Raw genomic sequence first — 27,750 nt, forward strand, 5'->3', positions numbered from 1 at the left:
GACCAGCAAGAAAGCCACAAGGACATCTTTTTCATAAGGGACGCAGTCGCAAGAAAGTCCAAAGACTGCGAAAATAACCGCCGCCTGGATCGAGAACAGGTGAAAATCCTGAACTCTGCAAAAAAAAACAACACATCCAAATCTGGGGGAAATCTTTTCCCTTTCCCTTTGTCCTGGGGAAGGAAAGGACTGCGCGCGCGCGCGAAATGGCGGGGTGTGTGTGTGAAACCGCCACTCGCGCAAGCGCACAAAGGGCAGGAGGCGAGGGCGTGCCCACGTGACCAAGGATGCTGTTGTTTTTTTTCCCTCCTCCTTTCCTGCTGGCTTAAAGAGCGAAGTATTTGAGCGGGAAATGGCTTTTCCGCCTGGGGCCTAGCAGGGCTGGAGCCGCCAAAGGGAAAAGACCGGAACGTGCCGTGCGTTGCTCGGCGGTGGCTCCCGCGGCGCGCTTCTTAGTCAGGGTCCGGCGCCAAAGGGACGGGAGCGGAGCAGGTAGAATTAGATCGAGGGTGCCTGGCGAAGCCTCCCGCCTGCGGGAATGGAGCCGAAGGACCGCCCGCTCTGCAATTGCGGCGCGGTGCCTTGGGGGGGCGAGGCTGCTCCTGGGGGCTGAGTTGCCACTTTGGGCCTTTGAGGTTTCCTCCCGAGGGTCTTTGCCTGTTTTCCTCGCCCCGCCTGCCCCGGTTCCCCTCGCCTTTTGTCTTTCTCGCCCGTTTGTTTTCGGCTCAGCCTGGGTGGGAGGAGCACGTTGAGTTTCTGAAACTCTTTTGGTGTTCAGGGTTTAACTATGATATTTGAAGCCGTCCCATCACTTGGATTTCTCCTCTCCCTCTTTAAGTGCAAGTGGAGCGAGAGGAAAGGATGACTTCCTTTGGGAGGTCACCTGAGGACTACAAAAAGTTCATGCATAGGAGAGGGTGGAGGCGGGATTTGCATGAAGGGGTGTTCTAATTTTTTTTAAAAAAATCAGCTTTAGAAATTCTATAGTTACAAAAGATAGTTGGACTTGAAGAGCATTGGAAGTTTTTTTCTCCCCCTCTCTCTCTGTGCAAAGAACCTTGCACAAAATTAAAGCTCTTTTCTGTTTATCTGATTACGGAATACCGGTTATATGCATCTGTGGTATTACTGTCATGGATGTCAGTTATTATATGACTGGAGTTTTCCATGCTTTCTGTGCAAAATGAAAATCAGTTCAGCAAGATCCATGTCTGGATTACATAAAGCCATGAATGCATCATTCATAAATATTTGGTGTGACATAGCTCTCGTTACCTTGCTAGGGTTTATTTCGAAAATGAGGGTATAGCTTTTAAATATTACTAACAAGTGTACCTTGCTAATGTGTGAGATATTTATAAAAATTCTGGTATAATTGTTAAGTCCACATAGAATATTGTATCTGCTGAGAGTTATCTTTGTTGACTGGTAGTATATAAACATAAATATAGCAGAACACATTTTTTAAATATACTTTTCAATAGGAATCACCCATTTGGAAAGGGAAAGCTATGAAGAAAACTTGTTCTTTGCCTGAAGTTGTTGGCTGCTCTCTGGTATGCTTTTCACTGTTGTATGAATGAATACCCCATTAAAAACAACCAAAAGCTATGTAGATTTGATGCTGACTTAAATAACAAAATGTAAAATTATTTTTTGGAAAGGAAAAAGCTATGACCAACATTTCAAGCCACCATTCTATTTTTGAGTAGACGTATTCGTCCAATATTATCAGGTAATAACATACCACAGAGTTTGCTGTGAAATGTTTCAGTAGCTGATTTGCACTTGTGTGGTAGCTGTTGGTTGATTGGAGCAGCTCAGTGATTAAGATGAGATAAAAGAATTATCCTATTAAGAAGTAATAGAAAACAGTGATAGAAGTAATCGAAAAAAGTCTGTATAGTTCACAGACTTTTAGTTGGGTATATTACTGTACTGCAAGAATGGTTTCATACGTGTCCAATGTTCTGACCTAGGCTTCCTTAGAAATTAAACAGCACAAACTTAGTCCTGGCAAACCTCTTTAATTCATATGGCTGTAAATTACTTTCATTTACAGTCTGCAAGGCTTGATTCCTCTTTCAGAGGAAGGTTATCAACACCCACCTATCTCACGTGGAACGTTACCAAAGAGCTAATTTCCAGACGCAGGGCAAGACCAAACTTGGCACAGAGTCTCAAACAGAAGTTTCAAATCTTGAATCAGCCAGATGAACTAATTGCTTCCTGCAAAAGCTCACATCCCATTCGTTTCTTTTTTATGTCTTATGGGAGGGGCCAGTCTTCTCCAAACCTCACTGATGTCAGACTTCGGAGGCAGCAAAGAACTACCAGATGGCCTTGGCCCCCTCTCTGCCTCCGACTCAGGGCCATTGTCAGAGCCTTCCCCAGACTCCAGGACTGGCCCACATTTCTCCCCAACCTCTACACTGTCCGAATCTGCTGCCAGCTCTGCTGGCTGCTGGCGGGTCCCAACATCCAATAATTCCTTGACCTGACTTGACTGCAGGTCTGAGTAATTTTGCCAGAACCTATATGTGTATTCCAATGCTTAAAGATAAATTTAAATATTTAAAACTTAAATTGGAAATATCCCTATTATAACCATTAGGTTTGGAATTATATTTTAGACAAAAATGATTAATTAAATTAAATGTTCAAACACTTGCCTCTTATGTGCTTGTTGTAAGTTTTAAGCATTATGCAAGATGGGAAGAGCAGATTTTCATTTAGATTTGTTTTGTTTCTAGGATGCTGGGTGCATGTGGCATGCAGAAATGTCACCAAGAAATTCTCAGAAAGAACCGCGTATCCCTAGCAAGTCAACTAGTATTGAAGGAACTAATGGAACATCTTATAGAAAAAGATATTATCACAGAAACAATGATGGAGATGGTACAGGTGTGTTTGGCTTTATCATAACTGGGCTTAATTTTAATTATTCCAAGTGACCTTTGCTCTAACATATTGTTTATGCTTTCAAATGTTAACATTACATTCTTCATGAATTAATACCAGCAGTTCTGGGTAGCATATAGTGGTATAATTAAATCCTTATAGAAGAAATGAAAGTTTATAGTATTTTGCTTGATTATCTGTGGTGAGAATTGCTTCTAAATATAAATGGGAATACTTTATAAGTGGAACAGATATTTCTCTTTTTTTTACTTTTAGTCCACCAGTACTAAAACTAATAGTAAGAGAAGGTTTGCTTGATAAATTTTCTGTCTTACAAGCCACATTGCAGAGTAAGTAGTAGAAGAGGAAATAGAACAAATAAGTTTTAGCAGGCAGTGCTTACATAAGTAATCAAAATATAGCTATTGATGTAAGAACCTCTTTTCTCAGTAGTTCTCAAAAGTTAATTTTTAAAATCATTTGCATCATTAAACATAGTAACTTAAATTATTGGAATGCTTTTGAAATATTCATATTCCATATTTTTCCTAAATTGCAATTGTCTTGCTGTGTGTTGAATGATAAAAATTTGACCAATATATTGTAGGAATGTAAATGTTGGAAAGCAATATAATTTTCTAACTATCAAGCTGGGAGACAAATTCACCAATAACAACAAGATTTATTTCTATTCCTATTTATTAAAAGAAAGAAAAACTGTGTTATATAGAACGTTATATTTATGAGATCTGATCTGAACTTATTTATGTGTCAGTGTGCTTAATTGCATGACAATCTTTAAAATTATTATGTAGGGTTTTTTATTGTTACTATCTTAAGCATTGTATGTTCAGGGAAACAGAATAAATACTTAATATTTATATTTATATTTCTCATCCCCTGTGAGTTTTTGTTGGTATATAATATTTGAAAGCCAGTTCGATGTAGTGGTTAAGGCATAAGGCTCGAAATCAGAAGACTGTGAGTTCTAGCCTCACCTTAGGCACAAAGCCGGCTGGATGACCTTGGACTGGTCATTCTCTCAGCGCTAGGAAGGTGGCAGTGGCAAACCACCTCTGAAAAACCTTGCTGAGAAAACTTGTTTAGGTAGTCTCAGTGAATAGAACATGATTCAACAGAAGAACAAAAAACTTAAGTTGCTTTTTGTGAGACAAAAAATAGTATAGGAAAAAGATGAATGAAAACTGTGTATTGAGTTGACAAAAATATAATTAGATGGAATAATTGATTTTTCACATTTTTTGATCCCTATCAAAATGGTGGCCTTCTGCACCATAGAGAGTATTTTAACTTACTACATCTGTGTATGGTTTGCCAATTGCACAGTGGCAGATAGGACATCACTTCAGAGGGTCAACATCATTGCCCAGAGGATCATTGGTTACCCTCTCCCCTCCTTGGAACAGCTTTATATCTCCCGCTGCCTTAAGAAAGTTCAAAACATTCTTAAAGAGCCATCTCATCCTGGGCACCCTTTTTTTGAACTATTACTATCTGGCAGACGGTACAGGTCAATAAAGCAAGGGCAAATAGGCTGAAAACCAACTTCTTTCCCAGGGCAATAACCACATTGAATTCTACGCTATAGTGCAATATCGGGTTTTCAATTTCAATTATATAGAATGTAAAGGATGTATGTGTTTTTATTTTTATAGTTATAATGTAGACTGAAGATGGCATTTAATTTCATTGTACCATGTGCAATGACAATAAAGTAAACTATAAACTCTCGCTCTCAGAGAGGGATTCTGGTTGCTATACAATAAAATGCTAAAATATAAAAATAACACAACATCATCTTCCTAGTGTTATTCCCACAGGCACAGTGTCTGCTTTTTGGATTGACAAATGTCATATTGCATGATCAAATGCAGCATCCTGATCATGTCTGCATTTTGACAGAGATGGCTATAGATCCATTGGTTGCAAAAAAAAAACCCAAAACCCACCACCTTGAGTGACTGGCTTGTTGCCTGCACCTGACCTTGGTTTGGTCTGTACTCATCTTATCACTGCCCTAATGGGTGGGTAGTATCCAGCAGTACCATAGGAGGAGCAGACCTTACTGCCAAAATAAAAAAACTGCCAGCATATAAGAATTAAAAATGAAATATAATCAGAATTTGAAAAGAAGCAAGGATGTTTGCAAATTGATCAAAAATGCGAAGGGAGAGTTCTCAGGGCTCCAACCAGCTGCACAGCTGCTGGCTGTTCTGAGATCCCCCAAGCAAGGGTGCAGAGCCATGTTTTAACTCCTTTTCAGAAGGCCAGGAGAGTGGGGAGATCATTCCACAGGGCTGGTGCAAAGAATACTCTTCCTAGACTCTGCCAGTCGAAATTCTTTAACGTAAGGTGTCTGCGATATGCCTTCCCTACCTGACCTGGTGGGATGGGTAATAACAATTAACAATAACAACAACAATAATAAATCAAAAACATCTGCCAGACTATCCCTCCTCCTTTACATGGAGGTTCTGAAGCTGTTTGGAAAAACACTATCTGAAATAGAATAGCTGCTTAACACTGTCCATATATATAGCCAAGATGTTGCAGTGAAGTTTGGATTGGACAAATGAGCCACATTCACTATCAAACAAGGAGAAATCGTGAAAAATGAAGGAATCAAGATGACCCCGGAAAATAACATTAAAAGTCTGGGTATAGATGAATACCACAAATACCTGGGTATTTGTGCTGACAACATCAAGCACACTGAAGTCAAGAAAAAGATTAGCGGTGAATACATCAAGAGAGTGAAGAAGATCTTAAAACTCAATGGATGAAATACCATCAAGGCAATCAACACCTGGGCCAATTCCAGTCATTAAATACACTCCTAGAATAGTGGACTGGACTCAAGCAGAACTAAAAACAATGGATAGGAAGGTCAGAAAAACAATGACAATGAATCATGCCCTTCATCCTCGTAGTGACATTGACAGACTCTATCTACCAAGGCAAATAGGTGGGCATGAATTGTTGCAAGTACATCAGATGGTTGAAGACGAAAAAAGGGCTTTGGAAGAATATCTAAAAGCAGTGAAGAAGATGCACTAAAATTAGTACACCAGGAAGGCTTACTGACTTTTGGAGAGACCAAACTGGCCTACAAGAAAGACCAAATGAAAAATAGAATGGAAGCATGAAAAGGCAAAGCATTACATGGCCAGTACATTAAAAAAAAAAAAACCAGGAAAAGCAGATAACAAGATCTGGAAATGATTAAGAGCAGGAAAATTTAAGAAAGAGACCGAGGAACTAATTCTGGCTGCACAAGACCACACCTTAAGGACAAATACATACAAAGCCAGAATTGAGAAGACGACAACAGACAGTAAATGCTGCCTATGCAACCAACTGAAGAAACAGTGGACCACCAGATAAGCTGCTGTAAGAAGATTGCCCAGACTCACTACAGACAACAGCATGACAAAGTAACAACAATGGTACATTGGAAGATCTACAAGAAATATCATTTGCCTGCAGGCAAGAAGTGGTGGAACCATAAAATAGAGAAAGTCAAAGAAAATGAAGTTGCTGTAGGACTTTAGAATTCAAACAGACAAGCACTTTCACATGACATCCCAGACGTAACAATTGTCAATAAGAAAGACAAAAAAAGTCTGCATAGTGGATGTGGAAACAGCAGAATAGAAGAGACAAAACTGGAGAAGATAACAAAATTGGTTGTGCAACCCAACAAGACAGGCACAGACTTCAAAGGATAATTAGAACTGCAGAAATAACAATTACTAGTAACCTGCCTTCCATTGAGGACCTGTATACTGCACGAGTCAAAAAGAGGGCTGTGAAAATATTTACAGACCCCTCACATTCTGAACATAAACTATTTCAACTCCTACCCTCAAAACGACGCTATAGAGCACTGCACACCAGAACAACTAGACATAAGAACAGTTTTTTCCCAAATGCCATCACTCTGCTAAACAAATAGTTCCCTCAACACTATCAAACTAGTTACTAAGTCTGCATTACTGTTAATCTTCTCATAGTTCCTAACACCCATCTCCCCCCACTTATGACTGTATGACTGTAACCTTGTTGCTGGTATCCTTAAGATTTATATTGACTGTTTCCTAATATGATTTGATTGCTTATTTGTTCCCTATGACTGTTATTAAGTGTTGTACCTTATGATTGTTGACGAATGTATCTTTTCTTTTATGTACACTGAGAGTGTATGCATCAAGACAAATTCCTTGTGTGTCTAATTACACTTGGCCAATAAAGAATTCTATCTAAAGAATTTTATCTAAATACAAAGACCTATAAATAGAAGTAGAACGACTGTGGCAAAGGCAAGCAAGGGTAATACCAATAGTAATAGGCGCTTTGGATGCAATCCCAAAACAACTGGAGCACCACTTGAATACCACTAGCATTGACAAATTTGCCATCAGTCAATTGCAAAATTGTAAAGGTGGCTTTATTGGGAGTAGCTTCCATCCTGCGATGGTAATTGTAACACCAAGATCTGTCTATCCTTGATAAGGACTCGATAGGTAGACAAAAATGCCAAATCCAGTCTGAAATCTGGCTGATTGTGCAATGATTAAGTTGAAGATTAAATCAGTAATAATAATATAATCACCATCAAACAAAATCTGCCTACTATTACTACTACTAACAACAGCAACATTAATAATCACTACCATCAAACAAAATTTGCCTACTTCATATCCTTTGGAGGGACTTGATAGTCGGATAAAAATGCCAAATCCAGTCTAAACATATGACTGACTGCAACCTAACGTAATAATAAATACTACCCTGCTTTGTAACTGCCTATATAGAGACTATCTTAATCATTCTTAGGCCGTTATAACTTCTATTGTTAAGTCTTAGACTGTGACTTTAGCTATAACAACCATATATTTAACACCATCAAACAACATCATCTGCCTAACCCAGGTTTTTGGGAAAGATTTGATAGGTGATAAAAATGCAAAATCCAGTTTAAATATCTGGCTGACCATGGCCATCTATAATAAATTAACTTTGTCAAAATTTCATCATTGCAAGCAATGTTTTGATGGCAAATGTAGTGATAATATCCTCTAGGTCTGGATAGATTTTTGTTGTTATTGCTGCTGTTTAATATTCTTTGAATGGTATGTATTTTTGCATGAATACAGGCGAAGTCTGGAAATTTTAGCCAAAACATAGAATTATTGAATTTGCTTCCGAAGAGGGGCCCCAAAGCCTTTTCAGCCTTTTGTGAAGCTTTACGAGAAACTAAACAACAGCACTTGGAAGAAATGCTCTTGAGCACTATCCCCTGCCATAGGACTGAGGCTGTAAAGGTAAGGAAAGAGAAAATATAAAATTAAGGAGCACATTTAGCATTAATGACTCCATATTGCTTTTTCATGCAATACCAGTATGATATTTTCAGTCCCCTTTGATCCTGTGTATTAAACTTCCTAAACTTAGAAAGCTAATGTTTCATAGAGAAGATATTTGGCTTAGTTTTCATTATAAATAGTTTTACAAGCATTGAGAGGTTTGGATCTCATTGCATCTTCAGGCAAGCAAATTTTAGAACTGATGTATTTCATTAGGACTGTACAATGGTATGCACACACTTCTTGCTGTGAAGGTATTTTTCTTATATTTGAGAAGTATTTACCAGAAATTATTTTGAAACTTATTATGGTGATTTAAGATTATAAGTGAAAGAACCGTATTTCAGCCATTCTTATTTGTATATTGGCTTAATATGAATTTATCATTAGTAGATTTAAGAAATAGCATTTTACTCTTTACTTTAGATAGTGAAAATAACCCAAAGTAGGGATACTTTTGAATTCTTCTGCAATAAATCTATATTTACAGCTATTCAGCCTTATCAGGACAGATTTGACAATGAACAGAACTAAAGTTACATGGAAGGTACCAGCAAGTTCAGTAAAGTTCTTGTAATGTATTTTTCCAAATCTGGAGTGACTTGCTTAAAATTTAGAGAATTCCATTTGAGATTTTTGAAGAGAATGAACATGAACCCTGCATTCTCACTTTTCATTCTGTTAGGACAGGTCAGAGAGCACTGTCTAGTAGTACTACTATTACTAGTTAATACTAATTAATATTAATTTAATAATAACAACACCAGCTAAAGAACGGCAACTTTACTGTTCACGTTATTGAGAACAGATAGTAATTGGACACAAGCTGAACTGGACAGTTTGGACTGAAAAACAAGAAAACTGACCATTCGCTATGCATTACATCTCCATAAAGACATTGATAGAGTTGCTTCAACAGTGAGAAGGGTGGCATATAAATTTAATTAATAAATAAATAGAATATATCTGTTCTGCAGAAATGGAGGTTTACTTCGGTGCATATGAAGGCCAATACCAGCTGAAGAATTGGCAGCAGTGACCAGGTTTTGAACAGATATAATAATATTTTTTTATTTAAATAAATAAATATTGATTACATTTATATACTGCCTGATTCCCACTGACTCTAGGTGGTTTGTTTAAACTTTTGAAAAACAAAGAACAAGACAAAAATAACATTTTTCTTCATATATGAAATATGTGTTATCTAAATGCATTTGTTAGAAATGTTCTTTGAGGAGATTCTGTAAAAACTAAAAAGATCCAGATTAAGAGTATATATTTTTATACAAAGATAACTCTGATCTGAGTCATTACAGAATTATAGGAGGCAGTACATAAATACAATTGTGCATGCATCTGGTTGACGGAATATGATGAAGTATAGCAGTCAAATTTAATTCAATAGGAATCTGTATTGCATGGTAAGTACTGTGGGCAGAACTATCAATAGTTTCTGATTATTGCTCATTCTATGACTATATTTTGTGAAGTGACTGGCTTTACGGAATAATTTATATCCTTGTGCATATGTACACATATTTGCACTATCATAAATAGTGGAATTTCTTTTATCTTTTGTCCCCATCTCTCATCTGAAGTTTTATTTGATGAACACAGTGATATTTTGTGATATTTTCATAGTTCTTTCTGGTCTTTTTCAGCGACCTCATTGCTATGATCAAAGTTTACCGTTTCCAGTGCCTGAATCCTGTGTATCCCAGAAAAGACTATATCAGAATAATGGTAAATTTATAATATAATCTGCCTCTGCCACAGCACTGACATTATTTCATAGACTAGCAGAATGTACCAAATCTGACATAAGAACAAATATGTAAAATAAAAAATTGCTATTTTTGTAATATATCTATTTACTAGTTTGGGCCTGTAAATTTAGAAATGTCAAATATTTTTAAAATTAGTATATTAGAAAAAAAAGCTCCAAATCTTTTAATAGGAACAAGTCTGAAAAAATTTAGTCTCAGTATTTTTAATGTGAACATTGAGCATGAAGTACTGTTTGTTTCTAAAAGGCCAGTGGCAATAGACCCAAGAGATATTCAGGGAAGTTTTATTATTTTCATTCCAGGCCGTGAAAAATAGTTCCGTGTGTTAGTCTGTTTCCTTGAACAAATCTGGACCTTTGTGTCCTGTGGTCTGTGTACTTAGGTCTTCTCTGTCTGAGGGTGGTAAGATGTGGGAGTATCTTACATAATTTTTGCTTTATACCATATTCCCCATACTGTAAAGTTCATGTAATAGCACTAGCAGATAGATAAATAAAAACTCATACACCAATGAATGTTAGGTGGTTTTTTTTAATACTCTTACTTACTTTTACTGTTTGGTTACATAAATTATTTTCTCTTAACTTTACAAGATAGGTATGACCTTTCAAGCATTTTGAAATCTCATGGTTCCCTAATCTGTGCTGCAGTTCTGTGAAAGAGTTTGCTCAGAGATATTGGGGTTGCTTGTAAAATCAAAGAGGCATTGACTGTGTACTGGCTCTTTGACAAAAAGAAAAAAAACCCATAATTTAATATTTTAAAGATATCCTAAGTGAAAGAGATGCAATACATATATTTTGAAATCAAGGATAGGGATTTAGTAAAGTATTATTCGGGCTTAGTCCCTGAAACATCCTAGCCTAATGCAATTTTTTGAATAAAAAGTTTGCCTGCAATTTCTAAGAGAGGAAAGGCATTCTTTTACTTTTTTCTTTTGGTATTAGATTCATCTGAATAATTTTTAAAATTAGTATATTAGAAAAAAAAGCTCCAAATCTTTTAATAGGAACAAGTCTGAAAAAATTTAGTCTCAGTATTTTTAATGTGAACATTGAGCATGAAGTACTGTTTATTTCTAAAAGGCCAGTGGCAATAGACCCAAGAGATATTCAGGGAAGTTTTATTATTATTTTCATTCCAGGCCGTGAAAAATAGTTCCGTGTGTTAGTCTGTTTCCTTGAACAAATCTGGACCTTTGTGTCCTGTGGTCTGTGTACTTAGGTCTTCTCTGTCTGAGGGTGGTAAGATGTGGGAGTATCTTACATAATTTTTGCTTTATACCATATTCCCCATACTGTAAAGTTCATGTAATAGCACTAGCAGATAGATAAATAAAAACTCATACACCAATGAATGTTAGGTGGTTTTTTTTAATACTCTTACTTACTTTTACTGTTTGGTTACATAAATTATTTTCTCTTAACTTTACAAGATAGGTATGACCTTTCAAGCATTTTGAAATCTCATGGTTCTCTAATCTGTGCTGCAGTTCTGTGAAAGAGTTTGCTCAGAGATATTGGGGTTGCTTGTAAAATCAAAGAGGCATTGACTGTGTACTGGCTCTTTGACAAAAAGAAAAAAACCCCATAATTTAATATTTTAAAGATATCCTAAGTGAAAGAGATGCAATACATATATTCTGAAATCAAGGATAGGGATTTAGTAAAGTATTATTCGGGCTTAGTCCCTGAAACATCCTAGCCTAATGCAATTTTTTGAATAAAAAGTTTGCCTGCAATTTCTAAGAGAGGAAAGGCATTCTTTTACTTTTTTCTTTTGGTATTAGATTCATCTGAATAATTTTTAAAATTAGTATATTAGAAAAAAAAGCTCCAAATCTTTTAATAGGAACAAGTCTGAAAAAATTTAGTCTCAGTATTTTTAATGTGAACATTGAGCATGAAGTACTGTTTGTTTCTAAAAGGCCAGTGGCAATAGACCCAAGAGATATTCAGGGAAGTTTTATTATTATTTTCATTCCAGGCCGTGAAAAATAGTTCCGTGTGTTAGTCTGTTTCCTTGAACAAATCTGGACCTTTGTGTCCTGTGGTCTGTGTACTTAGGTCTTCTCTGTCTGAGGGTGGTAAGATGTGGGAGTATCTTACATAATTTTTGCTTTATACCATATTCCCCATACTGTAAAGTTCATGTAATAGCACTAGCAGATAGATAAATAAAAACTCATACACCAATGAATGTTAGGTGGTTTTTTTTAATACTCTTACTTACTTTTACTGTTTGGTTACATAAATTATTTTCTCTTAACTTTACAAGATAGGTATGACCTTTCAAGCATTTTGAAATCTCATGGTTCTCTAATCTGTGCTGCAGTTCTGTGAAAGAGTTTGCTCAGAGATATTGGGGTTGCTTGTAAAATCAAAGAGGCATTGACTGTGTACTGGCTCTTTGACAAAAAGAAAAAAACCCCATAATTTAATATTTTAAAGATATCCTAAGTGAAAGAGATGCAATACATATATTCTGAAATCAAGGATAGGGATTTAGTAAAGTATTATTCGGGCTTAGTCCCTGAAACATCCTAGCCTAATGCAATTTTTTGAATAAAAAGTTTGCCTGCAATTTCTAAGAGAGGAAAGGCATTCTTTTACTTTTTTCTTTTGGTATTAGATTCATCTGAATAATTTTTAAAATTCGATTTCCAATGTGTTTCTTTCAAAGATGGTTTTTTAAAAATAAAATATTAAATTATTTTATAAATTATTTTTTAAAAAAGAGAAAATACTTTGGAGATTGACATCTTTTCACATTGTTGCCCATGCCTTTTCTTTTAATACCGATCCTGGTTGAGTTATTTCTGGAACTCCCAGACTAGAGTCCTGACTGAAGGATATACAGAAATCAATATCCTGTATAAAATTATAGCTTTTGAAGGAATAATGGAAAAATAATGAAAAATAATCCAAATTTAATGCTCAGGATTTAGCTGTATCCCACTGAGATTTTAAATTGCAAACTGTTTTACTAGCTAATAATTATATAGATTATTCATTGGATGAGTCTACTATTCATATCCCATGGCTATGACTGTAGCCTAGACATATTCACAAAAGTTAATTGGCTGTTGTTAGTCATTTTTCGTTGTTAACGTGTTGTGATATAAATTTGGGAGAAGGGCGGTATACAAATATAATAATAATAATAATAATAATAATAATAATAATAATAATAATAATAATAATAATATAGATATATACTGCAGAAAATGAAAGAATATGAAGCTATTTAAAGAATGTTAAAAGTTATACATGTGTTCAGAATACATGAGTTAGAGTTGTTTAATGCTGTAGACCATCGTAAATCAAGGAAGAAAACACTGGGCCCTCGTGCTGAATCCAACTACAGATCTCCTCTCCTCCCCCCCACCCCCAAATCCTGATCCTTGTTGCCCGATACTTCTGTCTGATTTGCTTGTGTCTCGTCCTCAAGGAGGAGAAAGATAGTGTTGGTGAAATACCAGTTTGTCCTAAGGTGGTGCAGTGACTTTATTAATGACTCCCAATGAGAAGACCTATCCCTTCCTGATATTATAATATACAATATTTTAAAATATTTCATACTCTGCACAAATTTTGTTGAAGTTTCACATTTTCAATTTGTACTTCATCCATGGTAACCTTACTCTATTGATATTCAAAATAGCTCAATTAGTTCAAATGGCTATTGTTATTTAAAGGAAAGGTCAGTTGAGAAATAATTTTTGATGGAACTCCAATAGAGTGTGAGATGGTTAAATTTGAAGCACTTAGATTTCAGTATTTCAATAAGAAACATTGCATTACAGTACAAGTAATCCCTGATTTATGACAATTGAACTCCAAATTTCTATTGCTAAGCAAGTCAGTTGTTAAGTGAGTTTTTGCCCCATTTTACAGTTTTGCCATAGTTATTAAGTGAATCATTTGGTCATTAAATGAATCTGGCTTTCCCCATTGACTGCTTGTCGGAAATGGCAGGGAAAGTTACAACCGGTGATCACATGACCCCAGGACGATGCAACAGGAATCTATGCCAGTTGCCAAGTGTCTGAATTTTTTGACATGACTATAACTATGGGGGTGTGGCAACTGATGTAAGTGTGAAATTTTGTCAGTTTTTTTCAATGCTGCTTTAACTTTGAACAGTTACTAAACAAATGGTTGAAAGTTGAGGACTATCTGTAGAATATTTTTTAATACTTTCGATAGAGGTAAAATGCTTAGATTAAGAAATGCATATACTGTGTAGTTTTTTTCTTAAATATTCTCACCTAATTGTAAATCTAAAGCATGCTGTTATACAGTGGCTTGCTTTGCTTTTGACCCCTTTACATATTGGTGTTTGGTTTGCAGCACTGCCTATGGAGCATTCATTAGATGATGGAGATGGCCCTCACTATTCTCAGGTGAAACCATGCACTCTAGAATTTTATCGCACACATGCACACTTGGTAAGTAAACTGGAAAGTGGACATTGATAATTTCTTTTGCTGTTTTGCATTAATATGTCAGGAGTTTTTTCTTTGCAGGAAAACAGTTAAATAAATGGGCTATGTGGAAAACTTGAGTATCCCCATAACTGAAAATCAGAGTAAAAATGGAGGGGAGGTAGGGTTAATCAGTGTGGGTTGATAGGGTCTTCTACTCGAGCCACCTAGAAGAACTTTTAAGGTCCTTTCCAACTCTGTTAATTGTGTATTTGATGACTCAAGAAGAATGTTTCTCAAACTCTGTTCCACAGATTGCCATTGTTCCCTCAAAAGTTCTGCAAGCTGAAAAAAAATAATCACTAGAAGACTTGGAAGGCTTTTTTATAGATAATGAGCTTTTGAATAAAAGCATTGGGGGTTCTCCCGCATGTTCTTTCAACATAATTTTGCAAAAGTAAATTGTCAGCAATTGCTTTAACTAAGATCAAATATAAAAATAAACAGTTATACTGATCCTCTTTAACAAATCTTACTCCAGACCTAAATGAGTACACAATCATATCCAAACTCTATTTCCCGTTAAGGTTAAACATGGACTATTTATTTCCATGTATTGAAAATTACAGGTATTTGTTTTTTTTTTTTTAAATAGTTTTGTACAGTCTGGAAATATGAACTATTTTGACTTGCTTTGACCCCTGCTAGAGAGAGTGGTATATTTTCGAAGCTATCTCTCTCTCTCTCTCTCTCTCTCTCTCTCTGTGTGTGTGTGTGTGTGTGTGTGTGTGTAACATACATACATACATATATATACATATACATACATACATACATACATACATATATATATATATATATATATATATATATATATATGTTTTCTGAGGTTTATATATATAAAATCTGTGTTTAATAGGCGTACAAGTTGAAATCTCACCCACGAGGCCTGGCTCTTATCCTTAGCAATGTGAATTTCAGCAGTGAGAGTGAGACTGATCTAGAGTTGCGGTCTGGAGGAAAAGTAGACAATGCTGCTCTAGATATACTATTCAAGCATCTTGGATACCAGGTGGTTGTAAAACATGATCAGACTGCACAGGTAAGTTGAAAAATGTGACAGTTGTGACAAGTGTTTGCATATGTTTCATGGAATTTATTTTCCAGAATTGGCTGTTTTTAAGATGGCATCTAGATTATATTAGAGTAAACATACCTTCTTAGAATTCCTTTTTATATTTTAAAATTTTAAAATTAATTATCTATAATACTGTTTTTGACTTTCATTTCTTGATTGTTTCATTATCACAACTTTATTTCTTTATTTCCATATAAATATATATTTGAATCATTAACAAAGATTTTCAGATTTAAATTTAAAAAATTAAAATTTCCTTGGAGTCTTTTGATTAAAAATGATATAGCATCATGAGCACTTTTAGAAACTATGCTCATACGTTTTCAATTTTGATCATTCCTGAATCCTTTATCTCCTAGTTATCATGTTGCTTGGCGGTTATTTCCTCTAATTTCCAATTTTGTTTGCCTATATGGTTCAAGAGATTGCTGATTAGGGATAATTTTTTGTCCTCAGGAAATGAAAGAACAGTTGGAAATTTTTTCCAAGCATCCAGTTCACCAAAACGTAGACTCCTGCATAGTATCACTTCTTTCGCATGGCAGAGAGGGTGGAGTCTACGGAGTGGATGGGAAGCTACTTCAGGTAACTCAGTCATATGCAGATCCCTTCTTTGTTTCAGAATGTGATCATGCAGGGAATCTGAGGATCAGACTGGCTATCATGGAAATAGTCAAGCCTTAAACAGCTCTAGCTGCTCTTATGAGATTCTGCCTTAAAGTAGAATGGAATGTCTCCCCTTCATTTTGGTGAAGGGGAGACAAATGGAGGGGGAAAAACTGGGCAGAGTAGATACTATGCTTGCATTGTAATAACTAAAAAATAGGGCAGCCTTTATATTCTTCGAATCAGTATACAGTAAAATATTAAAGTAATAAAATAAAAAATGTAAAATGATAAGAATCAACTTAACAATTTCCTTTTAAAACACTCAGTTACCTTTTCTTCTTGTTCCTTTTCCAGCTGCAGGAAATTTTCAGTCTTTTTGACAATGCAAATTGTCCTAGTCTTCAAAATAAGCCTAAAATGTTCTTCATCCAGGCGTGTCGGGGAGGTAAGTGACTGGGGAGGGTGACCTGTGATTCACGACAAACATTCCCCTTTGTGCACGCTTGTGCTCACCTCTCCTCTTTACTTCTCTCAGGTATAAGCGGAACCCATTTCACCTCCCTGCCTTGCTGTTGCCACTACTTCTCTCTGTAAGTGGTTCTCGCTGTGCATGGCTTTGGTCAGCAACTTGCAGACCTTACAGTAACATGGAAAAAAGAAGAAGGAGATTTGTAATCTCCACTTCTTGCATGTATATGGGGGGCGCTTAGCCCTACTAACCGCACTCCAGTGAGATTGTGTGCTGGAACTTTCTCTCTTTCTCTCTTTGGCCTGGACTCTGGTGTTTCCTACCTGTGCTGAACTTTGATAGATTGAATAAATAATAATCTGAGATCACCTTGTGTAAAACATTATGAATAGTTTGAAAAAGTTTGCTATTTTGCATTTTTGTTTGATTCAGATGCATGGGGGAGCAGCTGAATTTAAAATACTGTTAAGATCCAGAGACATCTTAAAACATGTCACTTCTAATCAAAGCTCCTTGAATCTAAACAAGTTATAGGAATGTAAGAAAAAAAGGATATAGAATGTAAGACTGATTTTAGCCAGATTATATTATAATCAAAGGATTATAACTGATGTAAGGGCTGGGGATGATTCAGCAGATATTTCAGCTGATTAGAATTTGTAGGAAATGTTTTGGTTCCTAAACACAAACATAATCTTAAAGAATTCCCGGGATTTTAAGTAAAAACATCCAAAGTGAAAAATAAAATCAACATGAATAATGTGGACCAATAAGCCAACAGACGTCATAATGCCAAATTATTCCCTAAATGCTGTCTTATAAAAGGCTTCAATTTATCCAGCTTAGGGAAAGATAAAAGCTGGTGCACCTAATTTCTGGAAAGAGGCTGTTCTATAAAATAAGGCCATTGTTGTAAAATAGATTTTCTGGACTTCAACTCCCTCATCTCAAAAAAGTAGGGAACCATCACTTTTTCCTAGAAAGCCAGTATTGGCAGGATGATTCTGGTGAAAGAATCTGGATGTATATTTTGAAATTAGGACCCCTATCTAACTGTGGGTAGAGTTATCTTGGAAAGGAATAATGTTTTAATAAATATATAAGTCTAAATTTTCTTCTGTGATTCAGATTTAGAAATTGTTAGTAGTGTCAGCAGGATACTTGGCTTCATGGAGAAACTGAACAAGGCTGCCGAGATGAAGCTAACTTCATCTAGGCAGCCATATTAAATTTCTCCATGAAGCCAAGTAGAGAGCATTGACTCCATCTTACGTAAGTACATATCTAAGGCTTTGTTTTTTCCATCCTTTATACCTACAGCAACATTAGCGCTCCCATTGCTACTTATGAAGGTTGAGATTCTAGAGAATTGGGTTCAGCAATATCTTGAGGGCCGCAGTTTCTCCCCTTCGCATTAAAGATTATTTCCCTCTGATGAACCTTCAGACAGCATGCCTGCAGTACAGATGAACTCTGTGAAGTAAATTAGAAACCAGCGCCTAGAAAATCTGTTTATGTAGTTCCCCAGAGGCTTGCCTTAAATGTTTGCCTTTTGTAGGAAATACATTTTAGGCTTGAAAAGGGTTTTATAGGGAATAAAGTTTGAAAAACTGATTGGACCTTTTTAACAGGGCACTTAAATGGTCCTTAAATTTAAATTTATTTTTTTTAGCCAAGTTTCAGATCTTAGGAGAATACCGATGCTGCTCTGATGTGCAAAACCAGAATAGAGCTAGTGTTCTATTACTATGCCAGGGCTGCAGACACCTTGTTTAAGGTAATATATGCTTTTGAGGTATGTGTAAAGAAAACTTTGGTATTACAATAACACTTCTTGATAAAATAAACCTGTTAAACTTAAGCAAAGTTTATTTAAGGCACACAAAGTTTCATAATATCTATCTGTTGCATAAACATTTGAACTAATTTGTAACATAATTATTATATTCCCTTTTGTGTTGAAATTCAAGTGCTACAAATCATAACTAAGTGGAATTTACCGCTAAAACCAGGGATATTTCATCAGAGAAAGCAGGAATCCAGTGTGTGCCTTGCACAGAACAACCGTGAACTGGATGCAAATCCCTTGGGCTATGCACTAGTTTGTGGTTAAATAAATGATATTTTTTTATTATTGTAGTATTTTACAGTATTTTGGTACTGCTGCATTACCGCACAACTCCTAGAGGTTGCAGTATCTCTATTAAAAATAATAAAGCCAGTACATAAAATACATGAATACCAAATTCTCTGTGGTGTCTGTTAATAGCAATAAGCTGTGAATTAAAAGCCATATGAAACAGTTCAGACTTCTGATAATGCCAAAAAGCATACTATACTTTGTGGATAAAATACGTTATTAAAGAGAATCCTTCAGTTATTTATAGCAGCTTTATGCACTGTCTTGCTTTCAAATACAGATCTAAACCCATTGATGCCAGGATTCATATTAGCATGAATATTTTCTGAAATCTCTCTAGAAGTATTTAGGAAATGACCAAGGGTATAAGTAAAAAAGGACCTCATCATATCCTTACACTGGGAAATCAAGCACTCTGACTAAACAGGTTACTTTAAACATTTCAAAATTATTTATTTGGTATAATTATAAAAATTGAAGAGGCTTATAAAATATGTTGTTCAAAAATGCCTCTGCGGATTATCCTGAAGATAATTTTGGGGTGTAGTAAAGCAAGTAGAATTTACATTTGTTTCTTTGACCCAATTTTAATTTAATTTGTTAATTTGCACTTTAAAGTTGACTATTTTAGTCTGTTTTTCCTTTTTACATCACCTGTGTTAATGTTTTTCAGTGAATAATAAACTGGATCAAGAAATTTAGCTAGGACAACATGAGTAAATAAACTCAGGGCTAATCTTTTAATTTAGTTGGAAATAATGTACAGAAAGATAGCCCAAGCCAAACCCTAAATCACTTAATGGCTTGAACTTGTAACAGAAGTCAGGAAAGTAGACTTGCATAGTGTGCTAAGCCGTAAACTATGACTCAGAAGCCAGAGTAATTAGATGAACATCTTGTGCTAAGCTAGAATCTTCCAAACGACTTTATGCTATAGCATGATTTGTGAACATAGCCTCAGTTTCTTCGATTAGGGTTAAGGTTGAAATGGAAGGCCTTAGAAGAAACACACAAAGGATCTATGTTCCTTTTCTCTGACATTCATTATGGAAATTTATTTTATTTAAACAGTTTATTTGCTCGTGTACCAAAGGGGGGGGGGGGAGAAATCAAGATTTTTTTTATAACCTAGCTTGTACACATGTACATGTGAATTCATCTCCAAGAAATTAAACATTTGACTTAGAAACTGTGTTAGCTGGTCTGTTTAGCTTTATGTTACTAAAACTATAAAATAAAGAACGACTTTATGTCATTATGCAAACCTGATATTTGATACTTATTTTGATTACCATATTGTTACATTGTCTAAATGCATGGAGGCTTCTTGCTTGTCCTACTTTGATCCAATCTTCCATAGCACACTGCTGCTGCTTCAATATTGCAACTCCTACTGCGAGGCGTTCATCTGTCCACTAGCTGCTGTTTCCTTCCCAGTAGGTGTGGACTGGCTCCTGCTGTTTAGTAACCTTGCAGCTGGAATGGAGTGGTTATGTCTATTCTACAGTCTTGCTGCCAGTAAATACTGAATGCTTGGATTTATTTCATTTTAAAGGGAAAGGGAAAAGAAGGAAGGTTAATTTAGTTAAGAATAGCAAAGGTCAGCAACAGCTCCTTACTTTCTCTAGGGGCATCTTATGATTTCACCATTATGAACTGGTTTCAAACTGATTATATTAAATATAAATAGCAATAGGGTAAGTATACAATTTAATAATATGTGCCTAAAGCAATTTCAAAACACTTGGCACTGTGGGTCCAGCTGTATGTATAGCCTTATTAATACTTAGCATGCAACAAGAACAATGGGCAAGAAAAACCCGCCCCAAGATAAAATGGAAGTAAATAATGATAAAACTAGCTTTGAAAATAACCTAATAGCCTAATAACCATTTTTTGGGGTGGGGGAGGAACTTACACTATTAGTAAAATGAACACTTGTCTGGACTGAATAGAAAAGGAAAGATTTTTGGAGCAGAATTAGCTGAATTTGGATTTGCTGAAAGAATAATTAAAAGAAAGGAAATATAAAGGTATACCGAGTATAAGTTTTCTCTCCATCCGAAGCTCTTGAAAATATGGTTACTTAGTTTAAAAAATCACTTGTGTGGAGCAAAGACTATAAGAAAGACTTAATATTTGAAACCTCTGATGAAAGTTATGGTTATAAATCAGCTATTCCCCCTCATTTTTCTCGCTTTGATATATTTTCCATAAATAGAAAAATAATTTTTTTAAATCCTGCCTCCAATTTTAGAGCCCTCAAAAGCTTACCTTTTCATTTTTCAAGAATGCCTATGATGTCTTTAAAGTGTACCATACATTAATAACTATTGGTATTTAAAACTATTAAAACAATATTTAAAATAAATGCTTAAACTGACAGGTTGTTAGATGAGTATTAAAGGAGATAATGGCATTTATGATGATACATATATCTAGTTACGTATACTCTTGAAAACAGGTGATTGAAGTGCTCTGGACTGTTTTAAGTATTTCTGTATACATACTCAAAACTGAATTCTCAGCATACATGATGCAATAATAAATCTGAGCAGTATTGAAAACTTTTATTTTTAATTCCAGTTGTATTCTTAGCTTATTTGTAAAAAGCCTGTATGTAGGATTTCATGCATGTGTACATTCTTTAACCAGCGCCATACTGATTGGAAAATTTTCCCTTCATATATTCTTTTTAAAAAAAATAAGTATAGAGGGTTTCCCACAGCTGAAAATTCCTAATGCTGTCTTGGAAATAGCAACCACAAAGAGTGTATTAGAAACACTGGTGACCTTTCTTTAACTGTTGGAAATTGGATACAATAAGTATGGAGGGAGGTTGGCAGCAGTTTTATTGGTAATTTTAAGGTAGCCTGTAGGCTCCTCTCCATGTAGTTCATACTATATTAGGAATATATGGTGCCTTCAGAATTCCCATTATTACAACCTGATCTATGATGGCTGGTTCTGACAATACAACAGGATGTTTAAGTCTAGCATAAAGTGAAAATGTTAAAAATTACAGAACTAGCTGCAAAATTAATAGCTTATAGTTTTAAGATAACTGGTGTGTATAAGATGAAATGACTGAATTCCAGTGAGTAAGATTTCATGTTTTTACAGCTGAAAATAATGCTCAATTAAAATTAAGACAATTGTAGTTTGTATAGTAAGATGATACTGAAAAAGTTTACAGCATTAGAGACTGCAAAACTAAAAATAAAAAATTGGAGTAAAAATACAGATGTAGCATTAATCAGTTCTTGCCCAATCTTACTGCTGGTGCAGTATTATAGGAGATACTCAGAAAGTAATCAAGAAATATAAAATTGATCTGTATGGCTTGGCAATTTAGAGAATAAAGAATATCAATACTGCGAACACCGTTGAATGAGCAGTAGAGAAGGTTATGTTTAATAGTTTTAACTTGTCCATCATCACAAGGCCACAGTTGTTCTGGAAAGATCTTCCGTCAAGTTCAGTTGAAGGGAAAGTATTGCACTGAGCCAAAATAAAAGCCCTTCTATGAGAAAAAACTAAGTACTGAGTTTTACTGTGCCCTTTAGACTTTCATGATTTTTTTAAAAAAAGTGATGCATTTAAATCAGATTGGCACCCAATATCCATTGTATACTGCCTATTAATGGTTTTGACTTGTTCATAGCCTAAGGCAGGAGTCCCCAACCCCCGGGCTGTGACCCACTACCAAGCCATAGCCTGTTTGAGACTGGGCTGCAAAAGCAACTGGCCAGTGCACATGCGCATTGACTTGCATAAGTGGCAGGTCGACGCATGTACAGGTGTAGCAGCCCTCTGCTTGCATGGGCCGGTTCTCCCCCCATTGGGCCACCAAGCTGTAAAGGTTGGGGATCACTGGCCTAGGGAGAATAAGTGATAGAGAAGAGTAATTAATGTTGGTGTCTTCAGTAAAATTGCTTTAGTTTAAGGTTCATCTCCCAGCATTAAACTGGACAAGGTCCACAAGTACAGTGTTGGAAAATGAATTCCACTGATCACCACAAATGTGAGATCCTTGGTGCTTTCTGAACTTGGTGGTTTTGTGACACGTTTTATTACCAAACTAGATAACATCAGTGCTACAAGAGAATGGCGTTTGCTTTCATTGTATATACCAGTGGCTTGCCCTGTCAGTGTTGGTGAGAGGGGTCTTGGTAGTTCCTTGATTAGGCATTGTGTTAACTTATTTGTCTGCATTGGTAGTTCCTTGATTGATGTACTGACTGCGGTACCAGCACCGACAAACAAGCTAACAGTAAACAGGGAACCACCAGGATCATTCCCACCAATACTGACAGGGCAAGCCACTAGTATATAAAACGAGAGCAAATCCCACTGTCTTCTAGCACTGATGATGTTACCTAGTTTGGTAATGAAATGTCTGCAAGAAATCCATCAAGCTCAGAGAGCATCAAGAACCTCATAGTTCCAACTCTGAGTTACAAATATCCTCTTCTCTATAAATTGTACCAACTTTAGCTACCGGTAGTTGGAGCTACAATATCCTTCTTTATTTAAAAATAAAAAATTCCCAGTGGCAACAAAATGCTTGCTCATTTTGGGCAAAATAGCTTCCATGAGCATTCTGGGTACCCGAGTTTGAGAGACTATGCCCAGATATTTAAAATATGAGACCTGCTCAATGATAGTCCTGTTTATATACCAGGGTTACCAAGACACAAGTAAGTCCCATTGGGGTTCTAGAAAGGATTCTTACATCATCTGGGCAGAGCAGAAAAAAGCTATGCAGGAGGAATGGGACAATTATGTTTAATACCCTTCTGAGTTAGAACGGTACTTGATAAATGGCCTTAAGGGTTGCATCTGACTTTCAGGGATCTGCTATTGTGAAGATCATGACTAAGAAACAAAAATTATTAATTAACTGGGGAGGCTTTTGGTTTTTCTCAGAGTTTAACTCAAATCATAGAGTCAAGCGTGGACTTAAGTCATGAGAAAATTCATAGAGCAAACCCTGTAGTGTGTAGAGTACCTCTTGATTAGATGTTGCAAGCACTGATCAGTCATGGATTGACCTCTCCCTAAAGCCAGCCTGTCTCTCCAGTAGGTGGCTTCCCTTTTCTAGCCAATCTCTTAACTTCCAACAAAAGCTTCTGATAGAAAATATCCTAAGTAAACTAAAGGACTGCAATTTACCAGTCATATCTCTTCTTTACTTTTATTTTTGTTGCATATACTTTTAATCTTATCTACATTGTATTTCTGTGCTTGTGAATGCTATATAAGGTTAATAAGAAGGCTAGGGGACGCGGTGGCTCAGTGGCTAAGATGCTGAGCTTGTCGATCGAAAGGTCGGCAGTTCAGCGGTTCGAATCCCTAGTGCTGCGTAACGGGGTGAGCTCCCATTACCTGTCCCAGCTTCTGTCAACCTAGCAGTTTGAAAGCATGTAAAAAATGCAAGTAGAAAAATAGGAACCACCTTTGGTGGGAAGGTAACAGCGTTCCGTGCGCCTTTGGGGTTTAATCATGCTGGCCACATGATCACGGAGACGTCTTGGGACAGCACTGGCTCTTCTGTTTTGTAACGGAGATGAGCACCACCCCTAGAGTCGGGAACAACTAGCATATATATGCAAGGGGAACCTTTACCTTTACCTTTAATAAGAGGTCTGTTTTAAGAAAAGTTGGTTTATATCGCACACAGCAATAGCACCTAGACTTATATACTGCTCCATAGTGCTTTACAGCACTCTGGGCGGTTTACAATGTCAGCGTACTGCCCCCCAAAATCTGGGTCTTCAGTTTACTGACCATGGAAGGATGAGTCAGTCTTGAAGCCTGTCAGGATCAAACTCCTGGCTGCAGGCAGAGTTTGCCTGCAATATTGCATTCTAACCATTGCGACACCAGGACGACTAGTGAATACATATATGAAAGTCTGTATCTAAGAAATGCATACTCATTTAATGGAGGATTAAATGAGTATGCATGTCATTTAACAAAGATATATAATAGAGCTGCATGGGTTTGATCTTCTGATCTTTTTTCTCTTAGATGAGACAGACCGGGGAGTGGATCAGATAGATGGGAATGACCGAGCCAATTCTCCTGGTTGTGAAGAGAGTGATGCCAACAAGAAGGAAAATCCTAAATTACGCCTCCCCACCTGCTCTGATATGATCTGTGGATATGCCTGCCTGAAAGGTATTTTAGATAATACAAGTGCTGTCATATTATCACATTATTTCTCCTGTTATGCAGCTAAGGTATTTCTATTTCTTTCCCCTTTAATTGGGTTTGCTTTTTTTATAGGTACAGCTGCTATGAGAAATACCAAACGTGGATCATGGTATATAGAAGCTCTCACTTCTGTGTTTGCTGAGGATGCCAGAAACACGCATGTGGCTGACATGCTAGTCAAGGTGGGCAGGGATACTATGCTTCATTTCTTTTTATGTTCTATCTAAATTTAAAGTAGTTTGCACTAAGGATATGCAGAAAAAAAAAACCCAACTAGTCTCTAATAGTCCATACATGAATCAAAACACTTGTGTTCCAGATAGCAGTATGAGAAGGGGGATGACAGGTAGGGGGAAGGAAGGCACTGAGGAGAGAGTATGGAGTGGGAAATGCTGTTTGGATAATCACTACCACTGCCAGCGTCCCATCGCTTTAAAGGTAGCATATCCAACTGGTCTGCCTTTCTGTCCTCTTACCTTCTCAGAGCTTTTCTTTCTTTATCTGCTCTTAAAGTCAAGGATATCAGCCATGGTAACTAAGGAAGGTATGGAAAGGAAAGTCCTGGAAAGATAGGGTGAGTATGTTGCTCCCCCAATCTAGCTATAATTGTTGCTGATGTCCTTGACTTCAAGAGCAAGATAAGAGACATAGCAAAAGAGGATGCTGGAGAGATAAGTCTGTCAAAGCATAGAAGGTGCAGAGGAAAAGGTGCACAATACTTACTGTATTCCCCACTGAATTTTATCTCAGCCAAAACCTAAAATAATCAAGCTGTTCTTTGGCCCAGTTTTGCAGCACACCCAAAATGGTCCGGCAGAATTTCTGAGACACAATGTAATGGGTGTGAAACAAAGTACATTTTCTTTTTTTTGCAGCTGTGTACGTTTTTAGATAATCTTTCGTTACATTCTGTCTTGCAGGTGAACAGATTGATCAAACACCGTGAAGGCCATGCCCCTGGCACAGAGTTTCATCGTTGTAAGGAGATGTCAGAGTACTGTAGCACTCTCTGCCAAGATCTTTACCTATTTCCAGGGATAGTTGCTGAGAATTAATTCTATTGTCCTTTTGCCAATGGAATCCTTTTCCTGTTCCTCTTCAGTATACATGAAATACTTCAACTATATTTATGTTATCATCTACAGTACCTTCCTTCACGGCTGTAAGATGAGTTAAAACTTTGTATGACAGTGAAAATTTGATGAGCTATGGCATATGCTATTTGCTTTCGTGTTTGTTTATTTGTTTTTTAAACCTGAGATATCCTAAGCTATAACCTGTAAGTAAATAATGCCTGGCCATGCCAATTTTCTTACGCTGTTTGCAGAGTTTGCTAAAATTACTCTTTAGAGTAAGATTTGGCCATTGTTCTGGGGTTTTTCTCCCCATGTGCTAAAAACAGATCGATGGGGAGCACTTTAATGATTTTATGTGAGTGTTTGTAGAAAAAGTGAGTTTGAAAAAAGAATGTAATTATTTTTTTAAAGGAAAAGAGATAAAACATTTTTTAAAAGTTACATGTTGAATTCTTTTTTAATTTGAATTGATGTTTGGTTGCCCACAGCAGTAGCCTTGAAAGGGAATCTTAACTCTAAAAATGAAGGCTTTGCAGACTATGAAGGCCAAGTTAGAATGGCAGGCCAGTACTAACGTTGCTTTATGCGTATAGATATTCAAGCAATCACTTAAGTCACTAGTTTTTGTTACAAAAATTTTAATATATGCTTGCTGGTTACAATATTTCCTACAGTGAAATTTGATCATTATTGTAGAAAATTGAGAGCAGGACTTGGAAATAATCACAGTGATTTTTCATTCTCCAAGATACTTCTGGTTACATAAAACTCTATGTTTCTAAAATGTAATAGCTTTAGCTTGTGATTCAGAGTGTTCATAATATTTCCATTGTGCATAATACTACCTGTTTATCTAATGCTGATTTGAAGTTATACTGAAGACTTCACTAGACAACATAAGTACTGTATGCTGCCATGGATTAACCTACCGTTATCCTGTTCTGATTGCCTGTTCTTTTAATGTAGAACAGGAAATATTTTGCTCTTCTGCTTGTAAGGATGCCTGGATAGGCACAGGATAGAAAGTAGAGAGGAAGACTTTAATGCCATCATTTTTCAGAATCTAGATCTACTACTGTAAATGGCCCCTTGGGTAGGACCTATCATGTCTTTGACTTTCCAGTGGCCTTTGGAAGTAAAGGACAAGAAGACGCATATCAAGTTTTCTTGATATGTGTGAATATACTCTTTAGTAACGTAACAATCCAGGCACTCAGTTGCTCCAGTAATTAGATTGGTAGCCCCTGGACTTGCTGCAGTGCTTGAGAAATAGCTATCTTTCCTTTATTTAAATTGAGACTTTTGAAAATACATTTAGAATATTTTGTGCTCTTTTTAAGAAAAACTTATTTTTTTATTTTTTAAAAAAAGTGTTTCTGCAACCAAAGTGACAAGTTTTTAAATCACTGCCTATATATTGTATATAAATTGCTTTGATATATGCCAAAATAAAAAGTAATCTCATTTTCCTACTTCTGTGCCTCTTTTTTTCCTTTCACTTCTGAGAATTACATCTAGACTTTTCCTGCAAACCTGTAACATCATATTCTTGAAGCTACTGTTAAACAATGATAGGATAAGAAAAGGTTAATACT

The 27,750-nt window shown here is 36.2% G+C and overlaps 1 protein-coding gene across 15 annotated transcripts; it reads left to right on the plus strand.

The window, feature by feature from the left end:
* Positions 1 to 27,627, plus strand: CASP2 (caspase 2). Of its 15 annotated transcripts, none has more exons than XR_009153452.1 (13): positions 290 to 492; positions 1,485 to 1,556; positions 1,665 to 1,735; positions 2,754 to 2,904; positions 8,079 to 8,246; positions 9,953 to 10,034; positions 14,431 to 14,528; positions 15,424 to 15,606; positions 16,099 to 16,227; positions 16,606 to 16,696; positions 16,787 to 16,841; positions 18,393 to 18,497; positions 24,894 to 25,031. XR_009153452.1 is itself a non-coding variant. In XM_058169193.1 (13 exons), the coding sequence occupies exons 4-13, from the start codon at positions 2,755 to 2,757 to the stop codon at positions 26,132 to 26,134; spliced, it is 1,296 nt and encodes a 431-aa protein (XP_058025176.1). In that variant the 5' UTR covers positions 293 to 492; positions 1,485 to 1,556; positions 1,665 to 1,735; positions 2,737 to 2,754; the 3' UTR covers positions 26,135 to 27,627. The 15 variants fall into 15 exon arrangements, 13 of the variants coding, with proteins under 13 accessions (XP_058025181.1, XP_058025186.1, XP_058025183.1 ...); XR_009153453.1 differs by lacking the exon at positions 24,894 to 25,031 and adding an exon at positions 19,141 to 24,887; XM_058169193.1 differs by lacking the exons at positions 16,787 to 16,841; positions 18,393 to 18,497 and adding exons at positions 25,152 to 25,261; positions 26,000 to 27,627 and having other exon boundaries at positions 293 to 492; positions 2,737 to 2,904; positions 24,894 to 25,043.
* Positions 27,628 to 27,750: the final 123 nt, after the last annotated feature.

This window comes from Ahaetulla prasina, chromosome 2, assembly GCF_028640845.1.
Source record: "Ahaetulla prasina isolate Xishuangbanna chromosome 2, ASM2864084v1, whole genome shotgun sequence".
Lineage (NCBI taxonomy): Eukaryota > Metazoa > Chordata > Lepidosauria > Squamata > Colubridae > Ahaetulla > Ahaetulla prasina.